At 44.1% G+C, this 18970-nt stretch overlaps 4 protein-coding genes across 9 annotated transcripts in view; 1 reads left to right on the forward strand and 3 right to left on the reverse strand.

Annotated features, from left to right (window-relative positions):
- Nucleotides 1-95: 95 nt before the first annotated feature.
- Nucleotides 96-3472, reverse strand: uros (uroporphyrinogen III synthase). 4 transcript variants are annotated; one of them, XM_086196426.1, is made up of 10 exons: nt 3430-3472; nt 2508-2582; nt 2338-2421; nt 2160-2256; nt 1996-2070; nt 1093-1167; nt 910-993; nt 707-792; nt 521-619; nt 96-450 (listed from the first exon to the last, which is right to left on the reverse strand). In XM_086196426.1, the coding sequence occupies exons 2-10, from the start codon at nt 2568-2570 to the stop codon at nt 328-330; spliced, it is 786 nt and encodes a 261-aa protein (XP_086052552.1). In that variant the 5' UTR covers nt 2571-2582; nt 3430-3472; the 3' UTR covers nt 96-327. The 4 variants fall into 4 exon arrangements, with proteins under 4 accessions (XP_086052552.1, XP_086052551.1, XP_086052550.1 ...); XM_086196425.1 differs by lacking the exon at nt 3430-3472 and adding an exon at nt 3093-3356; XM_086196424.1 differs by lacking the exon at nt 3430-3472 and adding an exon at nt 3055-3355.
- Nucleotides 3449-7557, forward strand: bccip (BRCA2 and CDKN1A interacting protein). The gene is made up of 7 exons (XM_086196428.1): nt 3449-3616; nt 3934-4008; nt 4105-4185; nt 4272-4358; nt 4451-4638; nt 5320-5488; nt 6180-7557. The coding sequence occupies exons 1-7, from the start codon at nt 3476-3478 to the stop codon at nt 6348-6350; spliced, it is 912 nt and encodes a 303-aa protein (XP_086052554.1). The 5' UTR covers nt 3449-3475; the 3' UTR covers nt 6351-7557.
- Nucleotides 6131-13369, reverse strand: dhx32a (DEAH (Asp-Glu-Ala-His) box polypeptide 32a). 2 transcript variants are annotated; one of them, XM_086196423.1, is made up of 11 exons: nt 12896-13367; nt 12056-12249; nt 11056-11422; nt 10740-10973; nt 10551-10644; nt 10124-10273; nt 9449-9640; nt 9207-9347; nt 8247-8437; nt 7975-8165; nt 6132-7510 (listed from the first exon to the last, which is right to left on the reverse strand). In XM_086196423.1, exons 1-11 carry the CDS (start codon nt 13160-13162, stop codon nt 7321-7323), a joined length of 2211 nt encoding a protein of 736 aa, XP_086052549.1. In that variant the 5' UTR covers nt 13163-13367; the 3' UTR covers nt 6132-7320. The 2 variants fall into 2 exon arrangements, with proteins under 2 accessions (XP_086052548.1, XP_086052549.1); XM_086196422.1 differs by having other exon boundaries at nt 6131-7510; nt 7975-8437; nt 12896-13369.
- Nucleotides 13370-14613: 1244 nt separating this feature from the next.
- adam12a (ADAM metallopeptidase domain 12a) overlaps nt 14614-18970 on the reverse strand; it is an 82839-nt gene continuing 78482 nt past the window's right edge. Inside the window, exons 21-23 of one of the 2 annotated variants that reach the window (XR_015111680.1) lie at nt 17823-18090; nt 15989-16152; nt 14614-15904 (exon numbers count right to left, since the gene is read on the reverse strand). Coding sequence is in view for 1 of the 2 variants with exons in the window: in XM_086196419.1 (XP_086052545.1) it covers nt 15835-15904; nt 15989-16152; nt 17827-18090 (498 nt within the window). In the remaining variant the exon portion in view is untranslated. The remainder of the gene's footprint in view (nt 15905-15988; nt 16153-17822; nt 18091-18970) is intronic. The other variant, XM_086196419.1, reaches the window with a different exon arrangement.

An 18970-nucleotide genomic window follows, 5' to 3' on the forward strand; every position in this document is an offset into this window, starting at 1 on the left:
CATGTGGAGGTGAATGGTGGTCTAGGGTAGTAATAACCTCAGTCAACACCTGCTTTGAATAAGACACACACACACATACACACTTGAGTGTTTTACAGTGAATAACCACTGAGCTTTAATACATTAGTCGGTATCCAGTTTCACTACATTCAGCAAACTTAATAAATATATTCACTTTTATGGCTTTGGTGGCACAAATGTTCCTTTTCTCAGTGCAATATAACTTTACATACAAGTTAGAAAAAGCAGCACACTGACGGATGACAACATATACCAACAAAAAAACAAAACAAGGACAAAGCGGACAAGTTTCAGATTTGTGCAAGGTTACTGTAGCGCTTTAGCTATCGCTGCTGCTAAGTCTTCAGCCGTGGGTTTCTCTGCAGTGCAGCTGACGCACAGACCCTCTGCTTCCATAGCATCTTGTGTAGTGGGTCCTATGGCTGCAAACTGGAAACAAAAAAAGAGGTCTAAATAACTCTGAGAGGCACTTTAAATCTATTTATTTGGGAATTCATACCTTTATTTGAGTCAGCTTTTCATCTGACAGCCTCCGTATCACATCCAGGCAAAACTTCACTCCTGACGGGCTGAAGAAAGCTACACTCGCCGGAGTTCCCTGTCAGTAGAAATAAAAAAAATTTAAAAAACATAGGTAAAGGTATAAAAGATATAAATGTGAACTTTCATAAGAGCGGAACTTTACCTGTTCTGTAAAATAGTTTGTTAAATTTTTCTCCAGTTCTGGATGCTCAGCTGTTTGATAGACAGTCAGCGTCTCTAGAGGCACTCCTGGAAACAAAGATCCCTGCAGTCACGATGGTTGTTCAATTACTATTTTATAATTAGTGTAACCCCAGAGGGAATTTTATCACCCTGAGTTTTAATCTTGAGGCACAACAAGCTTACCATTTTCCCTTAAAGCCGTGGGCAAGACTTCCCTTTTAATTGAGCCACAGGGGAAGAAAAGTGGTGGAATATTTGTGTCTTCTCCTATATTGAGAATTAAATATAAGGTCATATTAGCTACCAGCTTTAATATTTCTTAAAATACAACTATGAAGAATGTCATCGTTCAAAATCGGGACGTACGTTCAATGATAACACGAGACAGAACCTCTGCCGTCCCGGTGTCCTCGCCGATCGGGTTCAGACCAAGATTTCGTACTGTGGAACACAACATTGATGAATTTCACAGTACAGCTGAAAATACAACGTGCTGCAGTCAATTTACTACCATCTTCACAAAGTTGCACACGCGCTAAAATACTGAATGAGACATGGTACGATTTAATCACCTGATACTAGTATAGCGCAATACATCGATACACGACTGAGGATAAAAACCATTGCGCTCGTCTGCTGTTTTGATTATGCTGCACACCGATATTATCGGCACTTATCGGTATCGGCAGATATTGGCGATTTAAACATATGTATCAGTATTCATCGGCAAAGTCTGCTCAAATATCTTCATCTTTGCTCGTCATCTGTCATTTACGATGAGGAAACAATTCAGTTAATCTTTTTTTTTTTCAAATGTTTTGGAAATTAAAAAAAAAAGCTACTATTAACATTCACAATGTTTATAAGTGTTTTTCAGTATCATATAAACTTGTTTTTACACGTGTAAAGTCGACACCCGTGAGTAACAGCCATCGGCCGAAACGGTTGTAAAATATTGGGATATTGGTCAAAAATCCAGTCTAATAAAAGCAGGCAATAAATGGTTTCAGCTGTTAAAGTAAGAGGGTGACGCACGTTTCAGGAGGGTGCTGCACCTGCTCGCTCCAACAATTTAATTGCGTGTCACAGCAAACTGTCACTTGTGCACCAGCTTTTTCTAAATTACCGGGGGAACCAACAACACTTCGCACATTTGTGTGAGCAGCAGGTGCCTGACACACTCTGTTATAATTATCATCGACGGAGCGGAAACAAAAGCATGGCTGTTTCTTCCCTTTAGGAGTCTTTTCATAGGTGGCGATCACATACCTAAAGCAGCAGTTGCCTTCCCAACCACATAGATGGACTTGGTATTCCATTTGTCTTTCACAGAGTTCTTCCATTCTGCATTAACAGTTGGGGGGGGGGGGGGATCTTAGCAAAAGGAAATATCTAAGACATAGATTACTGTAAGCCATGATGTATTTTTTAACCTTCTTGTCGCTCGCCTGCTTCTAAGCACTTCTTCACAGCTTCCACTGCTCTCGGACTGGTAAATATCAGACCCCCCTGTTTTTCTGGCTGAAAAAGCTAAAACAGAAAAAGCAATTAAACCACAGAAGACATGAGCAATAAGATGAACAAAGCTACTACCGCAATAAATGAAATTACCTTATCTGACAAGGTGTTTGATGAAACAAATTTAAAAGAGAGCACTGGCAGGAGGGTTCCTTTATGACCATGTGATGCCAGCTCCTGGGGAGGTTGCAAAAACACATTTGAGGTCACACACAAAGCCTTAAAACAGCTAGATTAGATGAGTACAATTAAATATGATGTACCTTGATGTAAGGATCAGGCCCTGAATCTCCATCTCTAGGCTCCTTCAGAAGCAGAACTTGCATTTTGCTACAACGCTGGAGGAAATCAAATTGATAAGAATACAAGACCAAGAACCAGACTGGAATATTAATGTTGCTGTCAAAATGAAATCAGCCTGGAAATAAAAAGAACAAAAAACAGAGGGAGGAAGGAGGGTGTGAATGCACAGCGAGCAAAGCTACACCCTAAAAACTGTCATGTGCCGTCTGCTGATAAAAGGGCAGTAGACAAGAAGGGTTCCTGGACAGGACTTGAATATGAAGCAAAAATTCAGTAGCAGTAGTGTTGAAACTCACTGTAGCTCGAGTCTCGCATGTTATTGTTTACATTAGCAAGACGTGCTGAGAACAGACAGCACAACGTAGCTACGCTGAAATAAAGCTTTAAAGCTCAATGACAAGAAGGGACTTCTCTTATGTTGCTGGTACTGTAAAGTGCTACGAACTACAAAAGACGGACAAAAAAAATAATAAAATGTGGCAAAATAATTTAGATAAATTCATCTACCTTGAGTTGCGCTTTGAGCTTTAAGCATGGCGACTTACTTTATGCTCAAGGGGGGTGTGAATTTCACCAAATTGCCCCCCCTAAAAAAATGCCTCACCGAAACCTTCGTATATGAACATAAATTATTATTTATTTAGATATTTTACTGTTAACTTAACAACTTGTGCCGGAAAAACCGAAGTCTTATCACAGTCTAAATAACTTCCACCCCTCTTCCACAATTGGTTTAACCCATTTCGCTCTTCAGGAAAATCGCCGACATTGTGGCTCTCCCCTCGTTGCGCCCGGTAGACTTTGTAGAGCCTGCGGAGCCGTAATGGCGTCGTCAGTGGCTTAGTTTCCTAGCCTCTCTACCGGCGGAAGTGACGTATTTACCTCTAGCCTCGCCCACTCAGTGACACGCTCAGCGCACGTTTACGGCATGGCTTCGTCTGCTAAGAGGAGAGCCGTGGGTTTGGGTGAAAATCCGGAGGAGAGTGACAACAGCTCCGATGAGAGTCCGGAGGAGGATGACGATTCTGGCGGGGAGGACAGTGAAGCATCAGAGGAGGAAATTAATGAGGTACAAGAACAAATGCACTCGTTTGTTTGCTTGGCCTTGCTAGCTTGCTAACTGTTGTTAGCTAAAATGAACCCAGCTGCTGTCAGACGAGCAGCATAAATTGTTTTTATCAGATCTGATTGAGTGTAATTACTTTCGAATGGTAATTTTAAAGGTGAGGCGATATTGACCAACGCTGGTGTTGTCTATTTACTTAAATGCTAACTAATTAGCACAACTGTATGTCAACCAGAATTTCTGGTCCATTATATACTGTTTAAATATATTTTTAAAAATTAATAACATTTTTCGTTTGTGTGTTATTGTGTCATACTCAGGAGGTAGTTGTGGACTTTGAAGCTCACACAATTTCAGACAACGACCACAACGGGATCAAGAAGCTCCTTCAACAGGTGTGGGACTGCGTCTCTGGATTTTCACATCAACATCTGTTTCCTCCTCACATGTTGTGCGTCAGCTAATGCCTCCTCTGCTTTGTTTGGCTGCAGCTCTTCCTCAAGGCTCACGTAAACACATCGGAGATGACGGATATTATCGTCCAACAGAATCACGTGGGCAGCGTCATCAGGGTGAGACGATGAATACCCTAACCCTCTTTTTATCGCAGGCAAATTTCTCAAACATTTTAACTCCAGCAATTTTTTCCCTGCTCCAGCAAGCAGAGGTGCCCGAGGACAGCGATGACGATGATCCAGATGAAGTGTTTGGTTTCATCACGATGCTCAACCTCACTGAGAGAAAGGTACACACACACACACACATATAGCACAAAAGATCTGACAATATAAGACATGTGAGACGAGCTAATTCATGTGTGTGTGATGCTCTCTGCAGGGTGTGCAGTGTGTGGAGCAGGTGAAGGAGCTGGTCATGGATCATTGTGAGAAGAACTCAGCTCAAGGGGTTTTTGAACAGCTGGAGGAGATCCTCAGTGACACCAGCAAACCCGTGGGGTTGCTTCTGAGTGAGCGCTTCATCAACGTACCTCCACAGATCGCCCTGCCGCTGCACAAACAGCTCCAGTGAGTTGGCCCTGCCTAACTAGCGTCCTCTTCTAGTATACTTAAGAGCATTTTTCCAAAGTTGTAGTGAGTCACTCTTTGGCTGGTTGCTGGGAGCTTTTCATTTTGCTTATCTGCATCTCAGTATGCAAAGCGCACTCGGCAGCCCTTTCGGCTGGCATTTGTAAAGTTTGCCTTCTAGCTCGGTCCTCCAGAAGTGGTTTGCAGTGGTAAAAGATGGGGCTGCTTTGAGGAAACAATCTCATTTCTCATCTTTTGGTCCGCAGCCGATCATCATCGCCGTGTTCACATCTACCCAAATTAAACAACTAATTACTTTAATCTGGACTCAACAATGCAGAGAGGTTCACACCTGAGCTGCAGCATCCCCGAGGTTATGTCCAGAGAAGCCAAACTATCTGAACACTAGGAGGCGCACTTCACACGTTTACCCACAGTTTTATGGGATGAACCATTTTGATTAGGTAGATTAGTCCTTGTTGCATTTGAACTGTGGTGATTGTTGTAACGATTTATGGTTGGTATGTTTTTTTGTAAAGAAAAAAAAAATTTTTTCTTTGGCATTGATGAGTCCAAGGGCTTCAGGAGTTTCTTCGTCTTTATACACGGATCAGAAAAATGTAACTCAACAACTAAACTTGACTGTATGGCAGAAATGTGAAGTGTCATTCTTTTCCTCAGGGACGAGATCTCTGAAGCGCAGAGGACAAATAAGCCCAGCGGGAGGTGTCACTACTGTCTGATGATCAGCAAGACGTGCAAAGAGGCAACCAAGAGCATCCCAGCCAGGGGAGGACCCCCCAAGGAGGAATACATGTTTGTCAATGCAGAGGAGGAATTCTTCTATGAGGTGAAGTCAAGTGTTAAGGAACTGTTGGAACAGTGCTGGAGGAACTTAACATCTTTTGGGGAAATAGACTTATTTGCCATCCTCTCAAGAGCCAGACAAGATACACTGACCAGCTAGTTAGCTTAGCACAATGAATGGAAGTGGATGGGGAGATAGCATAGCCTGCTCAGCTTCCCAAACCTCTAGTTCCTCCTCTTGTGTATTCTGGCTCTAATAAATAAAGATCAGGATCTTGATTTGTGAGGAAGTCTTCATACTCAACCAGCAGCAGTCGACTCACCGCGCCCGCTCGGGAACGCAGTTCAGGCGATTCGTCTAAAATTACAACTTCAAGTTATTTCACAGTTAATGTTTGTTGCAGGCGAAGCCTGCTTTTGGAGAAAAAGGGTATATATGGTGATGTTTCATGAAGCTTTGCTAATCTTCCCATCCACTACCTTTCATTTTGCTAAGCTAACTAGCCTCTGTGGCTCCTAGCTCCCTAATGCAAGCAAAGAGGAGGATCTTTTGTCTTCTTGTCAGGATCTGGGGATGTTGATAGATACTTCCTAAAATGTAAGCATGTCCCTTTTTAAATAGGTATCTAACAAACCTGAAAACAGCCCCAGTGGGGTTTTTCCTATTAAGAAAACAGTTGTATCATGTTTTTTTTTTTTTGCAGTACACAATTTAATCCCGTTTTCTCTTACAGCAAGCCATAGTGAAGTTCCACTACTCAGTCCAGGATGAAACCGACTCCTGTTTGAGTGGAAGGTGGTCTTTCGATGACGTTCCCATGAAGCCCTTCAGGACAGTGATGTTGATCCCGGCAGACAAGATTCCCGCCATCATGGACAAACTGAAAGAATACCTGACTGTGTGAAGCTCACAATGAAATAAGACGCTATTGTCCCCGCCAAGAGCATAAGAGCTCATGGAAATGTTTCAGAGTAGCTTTTCTGGCACTGTTACTTGCCCTCGCACCAGTGTTGTATACTTAACATTTAATACCCATTCAAGAACCGTTTTATACCATGTGAATATTGATAGATATACAACATGTTTCTACAGAGGTGTAAAGAATAGGAACAAACGGTTCAAGTTGACATTTTGTACTGATGACAAAGTTCCGCTCTGGTCCAGCACCGTTTATCAAAAATACATGACACTTGCCTTTTCTGTGAACAATAGTGGTCCATCGTGGCTGACAGATCAAAATACTTTTGTCCAAAAACCTGGATCTCCATATTGCAAGGATAATTAGACTCGCCCACAAAATATGGAAATATTATTTTTGATAAATATGGACATCTGCTAGTGTAGCCTTTAAAACTGTCAAGCACAACACTTGAGCTTCACAAGAATATCCAGAATCATGATATCGATACACTGCTGAGCCCTCTTGTTCAGTTTGGTCTCGATTCTACAATCAGCCCAACCTGAAGAGAAAGGAAACACCTCTTTGACGGACAGGTTTTGCATAAATAAACGAGTGAAAAATGGCTTTTCTGGCAGCATGTTTATCTGATTGTCTGTGCAGGTGGTCGAGGGGTTGTTTTTCTCTGCGCCTAAATCAACAGAACAGGCCCTCTGCTGTTCATCTAACAACCTAAACATCTGTCAGCAAAGTAGCAATTTCCAGAGTCTCTTATGACAGGGAGAGCCGAGAAAGTAGACAAGGAAGGAAAAACAAAAAAAACATTTTACCTCCCCAGACGACATCTTGACTTTCTGAAAAGGTCAACACGACTCACTCTGCATAAGTTGATCGCTGGTGAACATGCGACCGAGTTTACATCGACTATAAACATTCTACGAGCGTATAAAACCTGACGATTGATTATAATTTGGGTTCACTGAATGACACATCTGTCATATGGCGGCTGCTGCGGCTCCTCCACGCCACAGTCGCTGCCGGCTTCAGAGGTTTTCTCATCTTCGCCCCGTCTGGAGCCATCTGGGTCCAGGACGTCCTGCAGGATGTCTTTGCTTTCACTCGGAGGCAGATTGTAGAAGAAATACAGCGGTGCCATTTGAATGAACCTTTAAACCCATAAACAGAATTGAATACTCAGTGTCACAGAAATTGTAAATGGTTGATAATTCTTCAATTAAAAAGATCCGTTTCCCTGAAATTACTAAAATATAACATGTTTGCTTTATTGATACAGTATAAGAAAGATTCTGGATGGTGGATTCCCGTAGGATAAACAGTTCCTGTGAGTGAACCTCTTGCACCCCCCCCCCCATAAATTGAATAATTTAAGCTGAATTAAAAAAAATAAAAAATTACTTTATTCATGTAAAAATAAAAAAGTGAAAATGGAGATCTGCAGGCTTTAGTTTAAGTGTAATCATCAATTAGCAGCAGAGTGTAAAAAGATTAAACATTCTACATCTACGTTTGTTTTTCGCACAATCGTGGCGTCCCCCACAGCACTGAGCTTGTGACCCCTGAGTTCAGAGCCTCCTGGTGTGAGTAAGCATGGAATATCTGATCAACTTACACTTGAGGGGAAATTTCAGAGACGGTTCTCATGCAGTTGTTCTCTGATAGCGTGTACTCGTGGAACACAACCCACTCGGGCAGTCCCAGTTTGTGAGACTGAGCCCCGTAGCCGGAGAGCGGGTGCACCTGGGCCATGTGTTTATGCGTCAGGATGAAATAATTTCCTGATCCGTCCACATCTCGAGCAATCTGCAGCAGAGAGGTCGACGCTTGGATACAAAAGGCGGAGGAGAGGAAATTGCTTCGCATAGCTTGTCTGGTTCTACATACCTGCATGAAGAAGCCAGCCAGCAGGGCTCTTTTGAGGTTGTACATGTTGGTCTTGGTTCCAAAGGAGGGCTCGGAGATGGGGAGCTCGATCCTCCTCAGGGTGTCAATCAGTTCTGATCTTATGGCCTCGGCTGTCTTCAGCGCGGAATGATCCAGGAGGTAGTCCTGGCACCACCTTTCAGCGCTGACGTCTGGGGGGGGGGGGGGGGGGGGGGAGACAGGACGTGGCGTTCGTTTTGAGATCAGATTTTAGTGTCATGCAGGAACTCGTGTTTGCAACTACGAGCAAGATGATTTGCATGTTGTGAAATGATTTGAGGAATGGAAAGTTACCAAATCAGGCTAAAATACCATCCTTTTAATTTGACCAGGTGATGACTCCTAACCTTGTCCAGAACACCGCCCCCCCCCCCCCTAAGAATTTTGCACCTCTGCCCAAAACAGACTAAAAAAATAAAATCAAGAGGATAGGATTTAGGATTATTCCCATTAAATATCACAAAACTCCAGTCCAACTCTCACTAAATAGTTGCCGGGATAAAGTCAGTAGTGTCTTACCAGCGTTGAGGTTTTGTTCTGCTCTGGACATGCGGTTTGTCTACTGATAAACTTAGTGGCCTCTGGATGAATAAATGTAGTTTGGTTTTAATTGTCATGCTAAAATACACAGTTGGACTTCATGCGGGAGTTTTATGACAGTTCTTTCATATCAAGGATTCCTCAAGTATTATCAAATACTCTCACAAATTCATAGAGATCATTCAATTTAAGTATTTACTCCTCTTGTAATCTCTTTAAATCCTTCGCTGTTAAGCGTCTGATGCTCAATTGATAGCACACGCCTTGGTGTGATGGTGCTCGGTTCCGTTTGTTGTGTTGAAGCGGGACTAAAAAGGGCAGACTGAAGAACTGTAGTGAGGACACATCAGTCACACCATGTTCTGCGGTTCCGCGTCTTACATGGTTCCCTCTGACTTCGTTTGAAGGCGTTGTAGATGTTTATGAGGGTGAAGTGATCGCCGTCCGGGTGCTGGAACTTCCTGTAACACTGGGCTGCTTCGTGGCTCGGGCCAGCAGGCGGCTCCAGGAAACAGCTCGGCGCTACAAAAAACAAGAGACAAGAACGGGTGAAACAAGCCACTCTTAGCTGAGACCATCTGGTTTCAGCGTCTGCGAGAACAACACAGTCCATATGGCGGTACCTGAGAGCATGGCTGCGATGGTCAACATCTCGCTCACGCAGTCAAACTCGCAGGACGCTAGCAAAGCTTTGGCCATTTGAGGGTCCAAGGGGATTTCAGACATTATGATCCCGATCTCTGATAAATTGCCGTCGTCGTCTAAAGCTGCGAGGTAATCCAGCTCCTCCAAGGCCTGCATGAGACCCTCTGGATCTGCACCAAGGAAGGAGAATTTCAAAAAAGAAACCAAAAAAAAAAAAAAAAGGTTTCACCCTGAACACATTCCACATGAACCTGCACAGTAGATGTAAGATCACGATCATGCCGGGTCATCCAGGCATGTCGAGCTACTTGGCACATTTGGCTTGTACTTCCTCTTTACCGCACCGGTCTGCTGCTGCTGCTGCACTAACAAGACATGTTGTGTAATCATTAATGAGCTGGCCCTCTTTTAGCCCATTCTGTGCTGTCCATGTTGGGGTGGGTTAAAGTTCAAACAATGGTTAGCAGCATGGTCCTGTCAGCTCATCTACTTCATGGCTCAATGAGTCCAAACAGCTACACAGAGCAAGTTCATTTCTACTGGCTCTAGCCAAAAAAAAAAAAAAAAAGAAAAGAAAAGGGATGCTGTCCGTGGGAACAAGGACACCTACAATACTTTTAATTTGTAGTCATGCTTGAGCAGTCTATTTTCACCTGGTCTGTCGATGAAATCACACTGCCCAAGGCCTCCGATCTCCATCCTTTTTAAGAAAAGGACAGTTGAGGTGAGGTTGGATTCTAGGATCCGTGGTGACGTCTCTGCAGGAAGCTCGCTCTCCTCGGCGTACAAACAGAAACATTTACCTGGGAAAGAAAGATAGCGGCTTAACGAAGTTCAATCAGAGCAAGCAGCTAACAGCTACGGAGCAGCTAACCGCTGTTGGGTGCTTCCTTATCTGCCTTATCTCTTCTTTCCTTGCCCCCCTTTGGACACAGAGGTGTGGATTTTCTTTTTTTCTATGTGCGTGCTTCTCTTGATCAGAGAACGGCTGACCGCGCAAACCAGACATGTTCCCTCACTCAGACACCCTCATGTCTCAGGTTACAGGCGGAACAGCCAGGGACCAGTTATCAGACGTACCCGTCGGTCCTGAGAGCTGCTTGCGTACGTCGGCCTGACACTGGCTGATGGTCTGAAGCACCTCCGAGTTCGCCCTTATTCTTGGATTGTACACCTAAGAAAGTCACAACCGCATCTAAATCAAATATTGCTCATGAAGATTAGCTGTCCTGTGCCTGAGGAAATTCGGGCACCCAAATGTTGCAGTACCATTCTTTTCTGGACGCCTGTGTCAATGACAAACTTGACGGACTCTGGCGCCCACCACATGTCCTCCACCTGCTGGGTGGCGAGAAAAACCCTCCTGGATCTTTGGGAACCTTCTGCTGGCTCGCGTAGAAGCCCTCCCTGGCCTGGAGACAGAACTAGCGGAACCATCTGGCCCAGCTCTGCTCCCAACCTGGTTCCCTCTTTCTGGAGGATGCTGTGGGCACAGTGAACCTCCTGCAGAAGTGAAATACAAGCATGAGAAGTTTCTTCTTCCAGTCTTCGACATCTGGTCCTCATAGAATAAGCAATCATTCACCTCAGCGGAGGCAAAAAGCCCAACAATGTCGCCTTCCTCTTTGGTACGATGGATCTCCAGCACCAGTCTCAGTGCTGAGTAGAAGTAGTCCTTGTTGCTGCTGTGGACCGCCTCTGCAGGACATGGGGGCCCGAGGCTGATGAGCGGGACTCCCGAGTAGTGGCTCAACAGCTTGTCGGTAAAGGGAGGGACAGCCAGGACCACAACGCGGAGCTCAGGTCTCTGCAGCAAGATGTCCTTCAGGAGACCCAGTAATACGTCAGTGCTAACCGTCCTCTCGTGGGCCTGGTCGATGATAATGACCCCGTAGCGCTCCAGAAAAGGGTCCGACATCATCTCTCTCAGCAGGACGTCATCCGTGCAGTATCTGGATGATAAAAAGAGGAATACGATTGTAAAGATCTGGCAACTTTGCCTAGAAAAACAGAAGCGTGAGTGTGGACGAATTTGAGTCGAGCTGCCTCGTGAGCTTCATCGATGTTGAATAAAAAGATCATTTTTGTGTGTTTATTCTCTCACATGACTGAGTCAAGACCGCGCTGGGAAAATACTGCGCACAAGTGACGTTGTTTACGACGGGAAATCTGCAAAAGGTGAATTTAAAAAAGGGGCTCACTAGGTGATCCGATCATCTGGTGGTTTCTCTGTTTGGACATCTCTAAAAACTGACAGATTTTGGTGAAATTAGGCAGAAAGTTGGGTGATATTACAAAGAAACAAGGGATCTGGGGGTGATTTGGATTACATTTGAGATGCTTTTCTTTAAAAAAAAAACAACAACAACCTTTACCTCAAACAATAAATTACAAAAAAAAAAAATGTAAAGAAAGAATACTTAAACATAAGATTTCCAAGTAAACAAACATGCAAAGAAATCTGAGATGGAGGGAATGCTTATCCAGTCCTCTCCCAATGATCGGAATTGTGTAACATTTAGTCTAGATTCGTATGGTGGAAGAACAAAGTGCCGCGAAACAGATGGATGAGCTCTTCAACTGACCTCAGAACAGTGTCTGAGGAGCAGCACGTCTCCAGGCAGATGCTGTAACCCACTTCGTGACCTATGTTGACGTCCATTTCGTCGGCCACGTGTAAGGCCAGATCTACAGCCTGCTGCCTGCTGGTCTGCGTGCACACCACCACGCCGTGCTGGTACCGAGCAGACAGGCAGAACTCTGCACACCACTGAGGGATCTGAAAACAAACAAACACACATGTCAACATGACAACAGATTCTTCTCCAACTCCCTTGTATGAGTCATAGCAGCTTTCTTTCTTCTTAGTCAAAGCACACAGTAAAAACAAACAGCGACAGCAGATATCCTATGGTATTATAGCTCATTATGAAAAATTGCTTTGGCAGCATGTGGCGGCTCCAGCGGATCAGGGTTTAGCAGCAGGAGGTCCGCTGCTCTTGTTGCGAGCTTTTGTGCAAAGTCTGAGTGTCAGGCAGGCCGACAGGATGGAGCTTGGATAGTCAGAGCAGCAACACAACAGCATCTGCTGAGCTGGCGCAAGCCTGGACGCATAATAGTGAATAGTGGCTGCGTGACGCTAGACTCCTTCATCCATGCGTGTTACAATATGGGGGGGGGGGGGGGGTGCGTGTGTGTGTGTGTGGGGGGGGGGGGTCAGGGGTTTGTATATGCTCAAGATGAAAATGTTGGACTCTGAAATCTTAGCGAGGTCAAACACTGGAGTAAATATTCAGTCAAATCTTAATTTCTAGCCCAAAAAGTCTCTACAAATACACATTCAGTTAGACTCGAGACTTCAGTCTAGTCTCAGGCACGTGCGGGTCCTCCAGCCCGCCTCCCCTCCCCTCCAGGTGCACACTCACCTGAGTACTCCTCCCTGTTTTTGCAGTCCCGGATACAACAACCAGCTGGTTGTTAACCAGGGCGTCCTCAAACTCACACCTCACCCTCCACACAGGAAGGTTCTTCCTTTCTTTTAGTAAGCTGTAGTAGCGAGAGGAGAAGGGCAAACCATCGAACTGGTTTAACTCCAGATCATCTCCGAAACCGAACGAGTCCTCCTCCTCCCCGGTGCCGTCTTCACCTGCGGGGTCTTTGTCCAGCTCGATTGGGTTGATTTCTTCCGTCATGACGCCACTAGCTCGTAAGCCAAACGTTAATGTCCACTCAGTTCTCCAAAACTCGCGTCCGTACGCATCCTAACACCCGCGTCATCCTCTCACTTCAGGGGTCCGCTACTAAAGACTGAAGTTTTGACGCCGCGGCTCGGCGCGTTGTGCGCACCGGCGCGTCATTTCTCGCCGGCATGGCATCACACGTGTTTTGATTAGCAAAGAGCTTTTTCATTCGCGTACAAGCTTGTCATAATCACCTGATTAGCCACGCAGTCACGTGGAAGCTAGTGAAGAGAGAGCTGGATCCGGATCAAGAGTTTTAAACTAAGGGGGTGGTGGGTGAGGGTATTACTCTTCTTCAAGATATCCCAATCAATGAAATTCTCATTAATTCCAAAAAAAAAAAAGAAAAAAAAAGAAAAGGTAATTAGGTGAGTCACAGTCAGTTGGACATTATGTGTAGGGAAGCCCTTTTCTGTCCCCGGAATAAAATTACACACTTAAGTTTTATAGCAATAATTATTAAGATCATTACCCTAATTATTATTGACGACTTTATAATTTCACAGGTGAACTCAAGATTATGAGACTTCACAAATTATGAGGGGGAAAAAACTTCAAACAATTAGGTGTTGGATTCTTTTTTTCTTCTTCTTTTTCAGCTTAGAGGACAACAAAAAAAAGTTGCTGGCTTGTTCTTAAAATTGGATTTGTAATAATGACATAACTGCAACTTTCATCTGCAAAAGTCAGAGGGCTGCAATGGTGATTTAAGCACTTCCCATTTTCCCATGTTTGGTTTTTTAAAATGCATCTATTAATAAGTTACCTGTGCAATGCGTCTACAACTCTGAATTTCTTTTATCCTTATTCACAAAACCTTGACATGTAAACATTTGTGTGTGTGTGTGTGTTTGTTTGAAAGATAATAGCACACATTAGCATGATGACCCCAGGCTGTGTATCTGTGTTTCTTCAACCTGGAATATTGATTTTTTTCCTCCCCCACAGGCCTTGAACACAACACCACCTGTATTTAACCATATTAGCTTAATTTAGAGGAAACAAGAAGATAATTGAAATAATATAAATTACAGTCTTTCATGTACACAACATTCTGACATTAGAGATATTCAGCAATGGTGGTTTTAAAATTGGATTCTGTAATTATGTACTGGAGTACATGCGCTAACTAGAACCCCCGCGGCACTTAAAATGGCCGTGTTTTGTCTTTGATACTTTCTGGTTTCAGTGTAGAAGCTGAAATTGTTACACTCATACAGCTGATCTGATCCAGAGTTACTAAAAACACGACCTACTTAAAACATGCAAACATGATTGTTCTGCAGCAAAATGCTCTCCTGCAGTCGGAGGACAGTTTTACTTCCACTGCTTGAGGGCTCAAAACACCATGACGACCAGGCACAGACACTTGAAGTGTTTACTTTACATATCAAACGTTTGTCATTAAAAAAAAACAAAAACAAGCATTCTCCATTAAGATGTGTTCACCTGTAACACAACAATACAAGGAACATAAAGACATGTCAAACACAGTCTATTTAGCACATGAACACATAGATGCGTTAAAAAACACACGCACGCGCGTGCACGCACTCACAAAAAGCAAACTGGTCGAAGCAATGAGTTTAAAAACTAGTGCATTATTAAAGAGAGAACAGTATCAAAAGTAACAAAAGTTCAGTCCGTGTCAGAGCTGTGCTTAAAGGAAATGCTGCGCAGTGTGAATGTACATGTTACAGTTCAGCAAAAGAATAAAAAATACTGTTACCATCACTCTGATTGATTGAACTACTAAGCCCAAAAGCCAAAATTAGAAAAAAGAAAAAAAAAGGTACCAAATAATAGAAAATGAATAATCACTGCAGTTGCCTACACAGTTTTTAATGATCGGTGGCTAGAAAGAGATCTAGAAATGTCTCCTTTCAAAGAGTATCGTTCCTTTTCACTTGTAGAAAGAAAAAAAAAACAACAACATGCGTGTGGAGTCAGAAGCCACACGTGAAGAGTGGAGCCACGCCGGCTGCTTGCACGTGGAGCAAACGTGGCGTCCTATAAGAGAATGTCCTGTTGCTGAACGCCTCCTTCATCTTGGCTGGGTCGGTGTAAGTCGGTGACATTTCACAATAGAACTTTGCGGTAATGTTTCTTTTTCCCAGACTGGCTCAAAACTCAGAGAGAGAAAACAAAAACAAAAAAAAAACAACAACAACTCTTAAATGCACCTTAAATTTACTCATTGCACAATATTCTTTTTTTTTCAACCTGCATTAAATCATTGCAGTTTCACAGATCGGCTTTAAAAACAAATAAAGCTAAAACAAAACAAACAAAAAAAAACCAACTTCCCATCGCTTGAGATATCAACTTGTGATTATTGATGACAAATTTAAAAATTCTAAACTGCTACTGTGTAGAAAAAAAAAAGTGTCTGGCACAGTGCACTGTATGTGTGGCAATAAATACACAATATAAATACTTTACAAGTACCTGAGCTCAGACTCATAGCACCATTCAGAGAGACAGAGCACCGACGGGGACACGGCAGATCTCCTGAATCAAACTCAGAGAAGCCACCATCTTTTTAAGGTTTTCAGAGTTTCCATAGTGCAAAACTTTTTTTTTTAAGTGTCTTATCAAGACAATGTCCCTTGCTGGTCAAAGTCTCATCTGCTGTATTTGACGTTGGCAATGATACAAGGCTTTGGTAGCGTTGGAGGATGCTTGGGACTGGGTCTGAAAGAGGGAGGAAAGGAAAAGATAAGTGAATGGTACATATTTAGGTCTGGTTTTCAAATGAGGCTGGTGAAGAGGAATCACCTCTCTGGGTGGGGGACAGGGCGCACAGGTCTGGGTACACCAGGTACGGATGAGGGGCCACACACAACAGAGGGCCCCTGGACGGCAGTGCGACTCCTCCCCGGGCGAGAACTCCTTGGATCAGCAGGAAGGGGCTTCTGAGGAGGACTGGGCTTCTCCAATTCCTATGCAGATGTAAAAAAAACAAAAAAACAACTAGCAGTCTCCACTAGGTGGCACTCACAGTCAGACAATTAGAACCCCTAGCATGCTTGTTTTGTCCTTGTCTCAGGGCAGCCTTGCCCCTGATGAGACGAGCTGTCATGTGGTTTTAATCCTCTCTGGAAGACTGAGGTCATGATAAAGACCTGCTACCCACTTCCCAGCTGGTCTCCATTAGCTTCCTCCTCCTCTCCTCAGTTGGAGGGAAGGCTCAAACATCAGAGAGGAGGGAGTCAAATAGCGAACCACAGCATCCCTGCTTCGACCCGAACCTGCAGTTTTTTAGTTACGTCTCCTGCTTGCATGTGTGAGTATCAACACAAGCTGCATTAAACAAGTGATACATCCGAAAATCTCACGGGACTGCTGCGGCTAGTGCATACCAATGAAAGGAAACATGCCTGACACCATGACTAATCTGGGAATAAATTGAGCCCGTATCTCACAAGTCTTCCTGGAAACCCCAACGGCTCAGGCAGGTGAAGCGCGCACACACACACACACACACACACACACACACACACACACACACACACACACACACACACACACACACACACACACACACACACACACACACACCAATGTGGACAAGATGTCATTATCTATTTGAGGCACCTATAATTAGCCTAATACTTGTATAGCATTGCTTTTACCTCATCTCCCCTCTGGCGATACAAATTACAGTCGACTCAGGGATCATTCCAGCCTCAAAGTGGTTCCTGATCTTCTTGAGGTGTCCTAGTACGTGTAGCTCATAGTTAGTTCTGGTATTTTGAATCTGGTGGTTCACCACTAACTGTACTCTTTATTAACCTCAAATGTTCTATTTATTTAAAGAAATATATCCCTGCAGGGGTTGAGGTAATGTCCTGAAATTGCTTATTTTGTGCAACAAACAGTCTAAAACTAAACCATTAAATGATAAAGAAACCACCAACACTAACCCCCCCCCCCCAAAAAGCCGTAAATGCTGGAGCCAGCGAAGACTCTCAGTTTATGTCTTAAAATATGAATATATTTTCTTCAATTATTAGGTTCTTTCATTCATAATCTCAGACTCCCTCAGTCTATTTCTTCACATTTCCTTCTCTGGTTCGCCCTTTCTCTCCCTCGCTTGCTCACAGGCTACAAGTCAAATCGGATTAAAGGCAAATAAGAGTCTTTGAGAATCATTGAGTGAGAAGGATTTAATACCAAGAACCTCTGGCTTTCTCTTCGCCTCAACTTTGACAGCCTGCAGTGCCATAACTAAACTAGTAGTGGCAGCAACTTCACCACGCTGTGATACTAGGAGAAACTTGCTCATTCTATGTGGCGTTTCATCGTCTGTGCCCCACTCACCCCTTTAAGGCTGGCTACATTTTCATTATTTATGAGGTGGTTTGTATTGTAGAATTGAAGTCTCGCTTGGATGACGCTAGCTCCCGGGTTAACCTCGTTATTTTATGAGACTGCGCATAACTGTCAACATGCATATACATTTATGGGCCACAAAAGAACCATGAAAACGGTTAGCATCACAACACCGCTGTGAAGGTGCAGTGACAACATTATTTCCCTGGTTAGGTATTAAAGGCCACAGTAATGAGAAATTACAGTCAGCAACATCATAAAATGAAATGTTTCTCACCCACCATGACCATCCTACAGGAGTTATGGCGTGAAGCGCCGCGAGATGAAGCCCCCCTGGTTGTGATGTGAATGTGAGGTGGAGGGGCTCTGTGAGGTGGAGGCGCTGGGGAGGCTCTGGGCTGGCCAGGACGCGGGGAGAGGGACAGAGTGAGAGACACAGGGACGGGGTGGTTGAGGTGAACTGGAGGGCACTGGGGCAATCTGCGAAGGCTGTGAGAGGGGTAGGGGCCTGGTGGGAGCACTGCCTCTGGCCCCCGGAGAGGAGGCTGCAGGAAGATGAAAGACAGAGCCCGAAGAGTGAGTTGACTATTATTTGATAGAGTCACATTAACCTCCTCCTCATCCTCCTCTTGTATAAATCAATTGCTCCCACCGACCTGCTTACTAGCCCCCACCCTGCTTTCAGGTACCCCATCAAAGAGTCAGTCTGAGCCATAAGCCAGCATCCATCTGGCCTCATTCAAAGGTGGCACAGCTGAATCGCCCACACACACTCCCAATTAGACAGATCAGACCAAGAATAGGGCCAAAATATGAGTACCTGGTATTTAAACCTGGCCAGATGTGCAGGGTCCAAACACAAAGGCAGGCACACATGAGCTCATGTGGCAGTTTAACACAGCTCCTGACAACTGGAAAATGACCTCACCTGCACTGTGCTTACATCAAACAGCCTGGCAACCTTTCTCTTCTTACCGTTGAATCCCAATGAAAACCACATGCTGCTAACTAAAAACACCAATCTAGCGCCACCCTGCAGCACAAAAGTCACTTCTGACAATTTCAATCCATCGTGGGTTACTTTCCCTGACAGAGCATGTCAAGGCTGCCATGTACAAAGGACGTACACACACTAACAATTCCTGCAGTGTTCCTTTGGAGCCGGTCATATACTGTATATTTCAAGGAAGCAGCCACTTCATGGGAGAACACGCAGAAAGATCTTTCTTAACAGGCAGCTGTTAATGATAGGAAATGTATTCAAGTGTCATGAACACATTGCTCACCACATATCCCATTATCAGAAACTCCTCCACATGTCCATGTAGACAGGGATGATTTAATTGGATTTGAATGAGCTTCCATTTGTGTGAAAATAACATGTCAATCCAACAGAGAATGATCCGTACTGGTGCAACGGCTACA

Source organism: Aulostomus chinensis, chromosome 23 (genome assembly GCF_037954235.1).
Source record: "Aulostomus chinensis isolate RoL2024-O1b breed Wild chromosome 23, RoL_Achi_v1.0, whole genome shotgun sequence".
In the NCBI taxonomy this organism is placed as follows: Eukaryota; Metazoa; Chordata; class Actinopteri; order Syngnathiformes; family Aulostomidae; genus Aulostomus; species Aulostomus chinensis.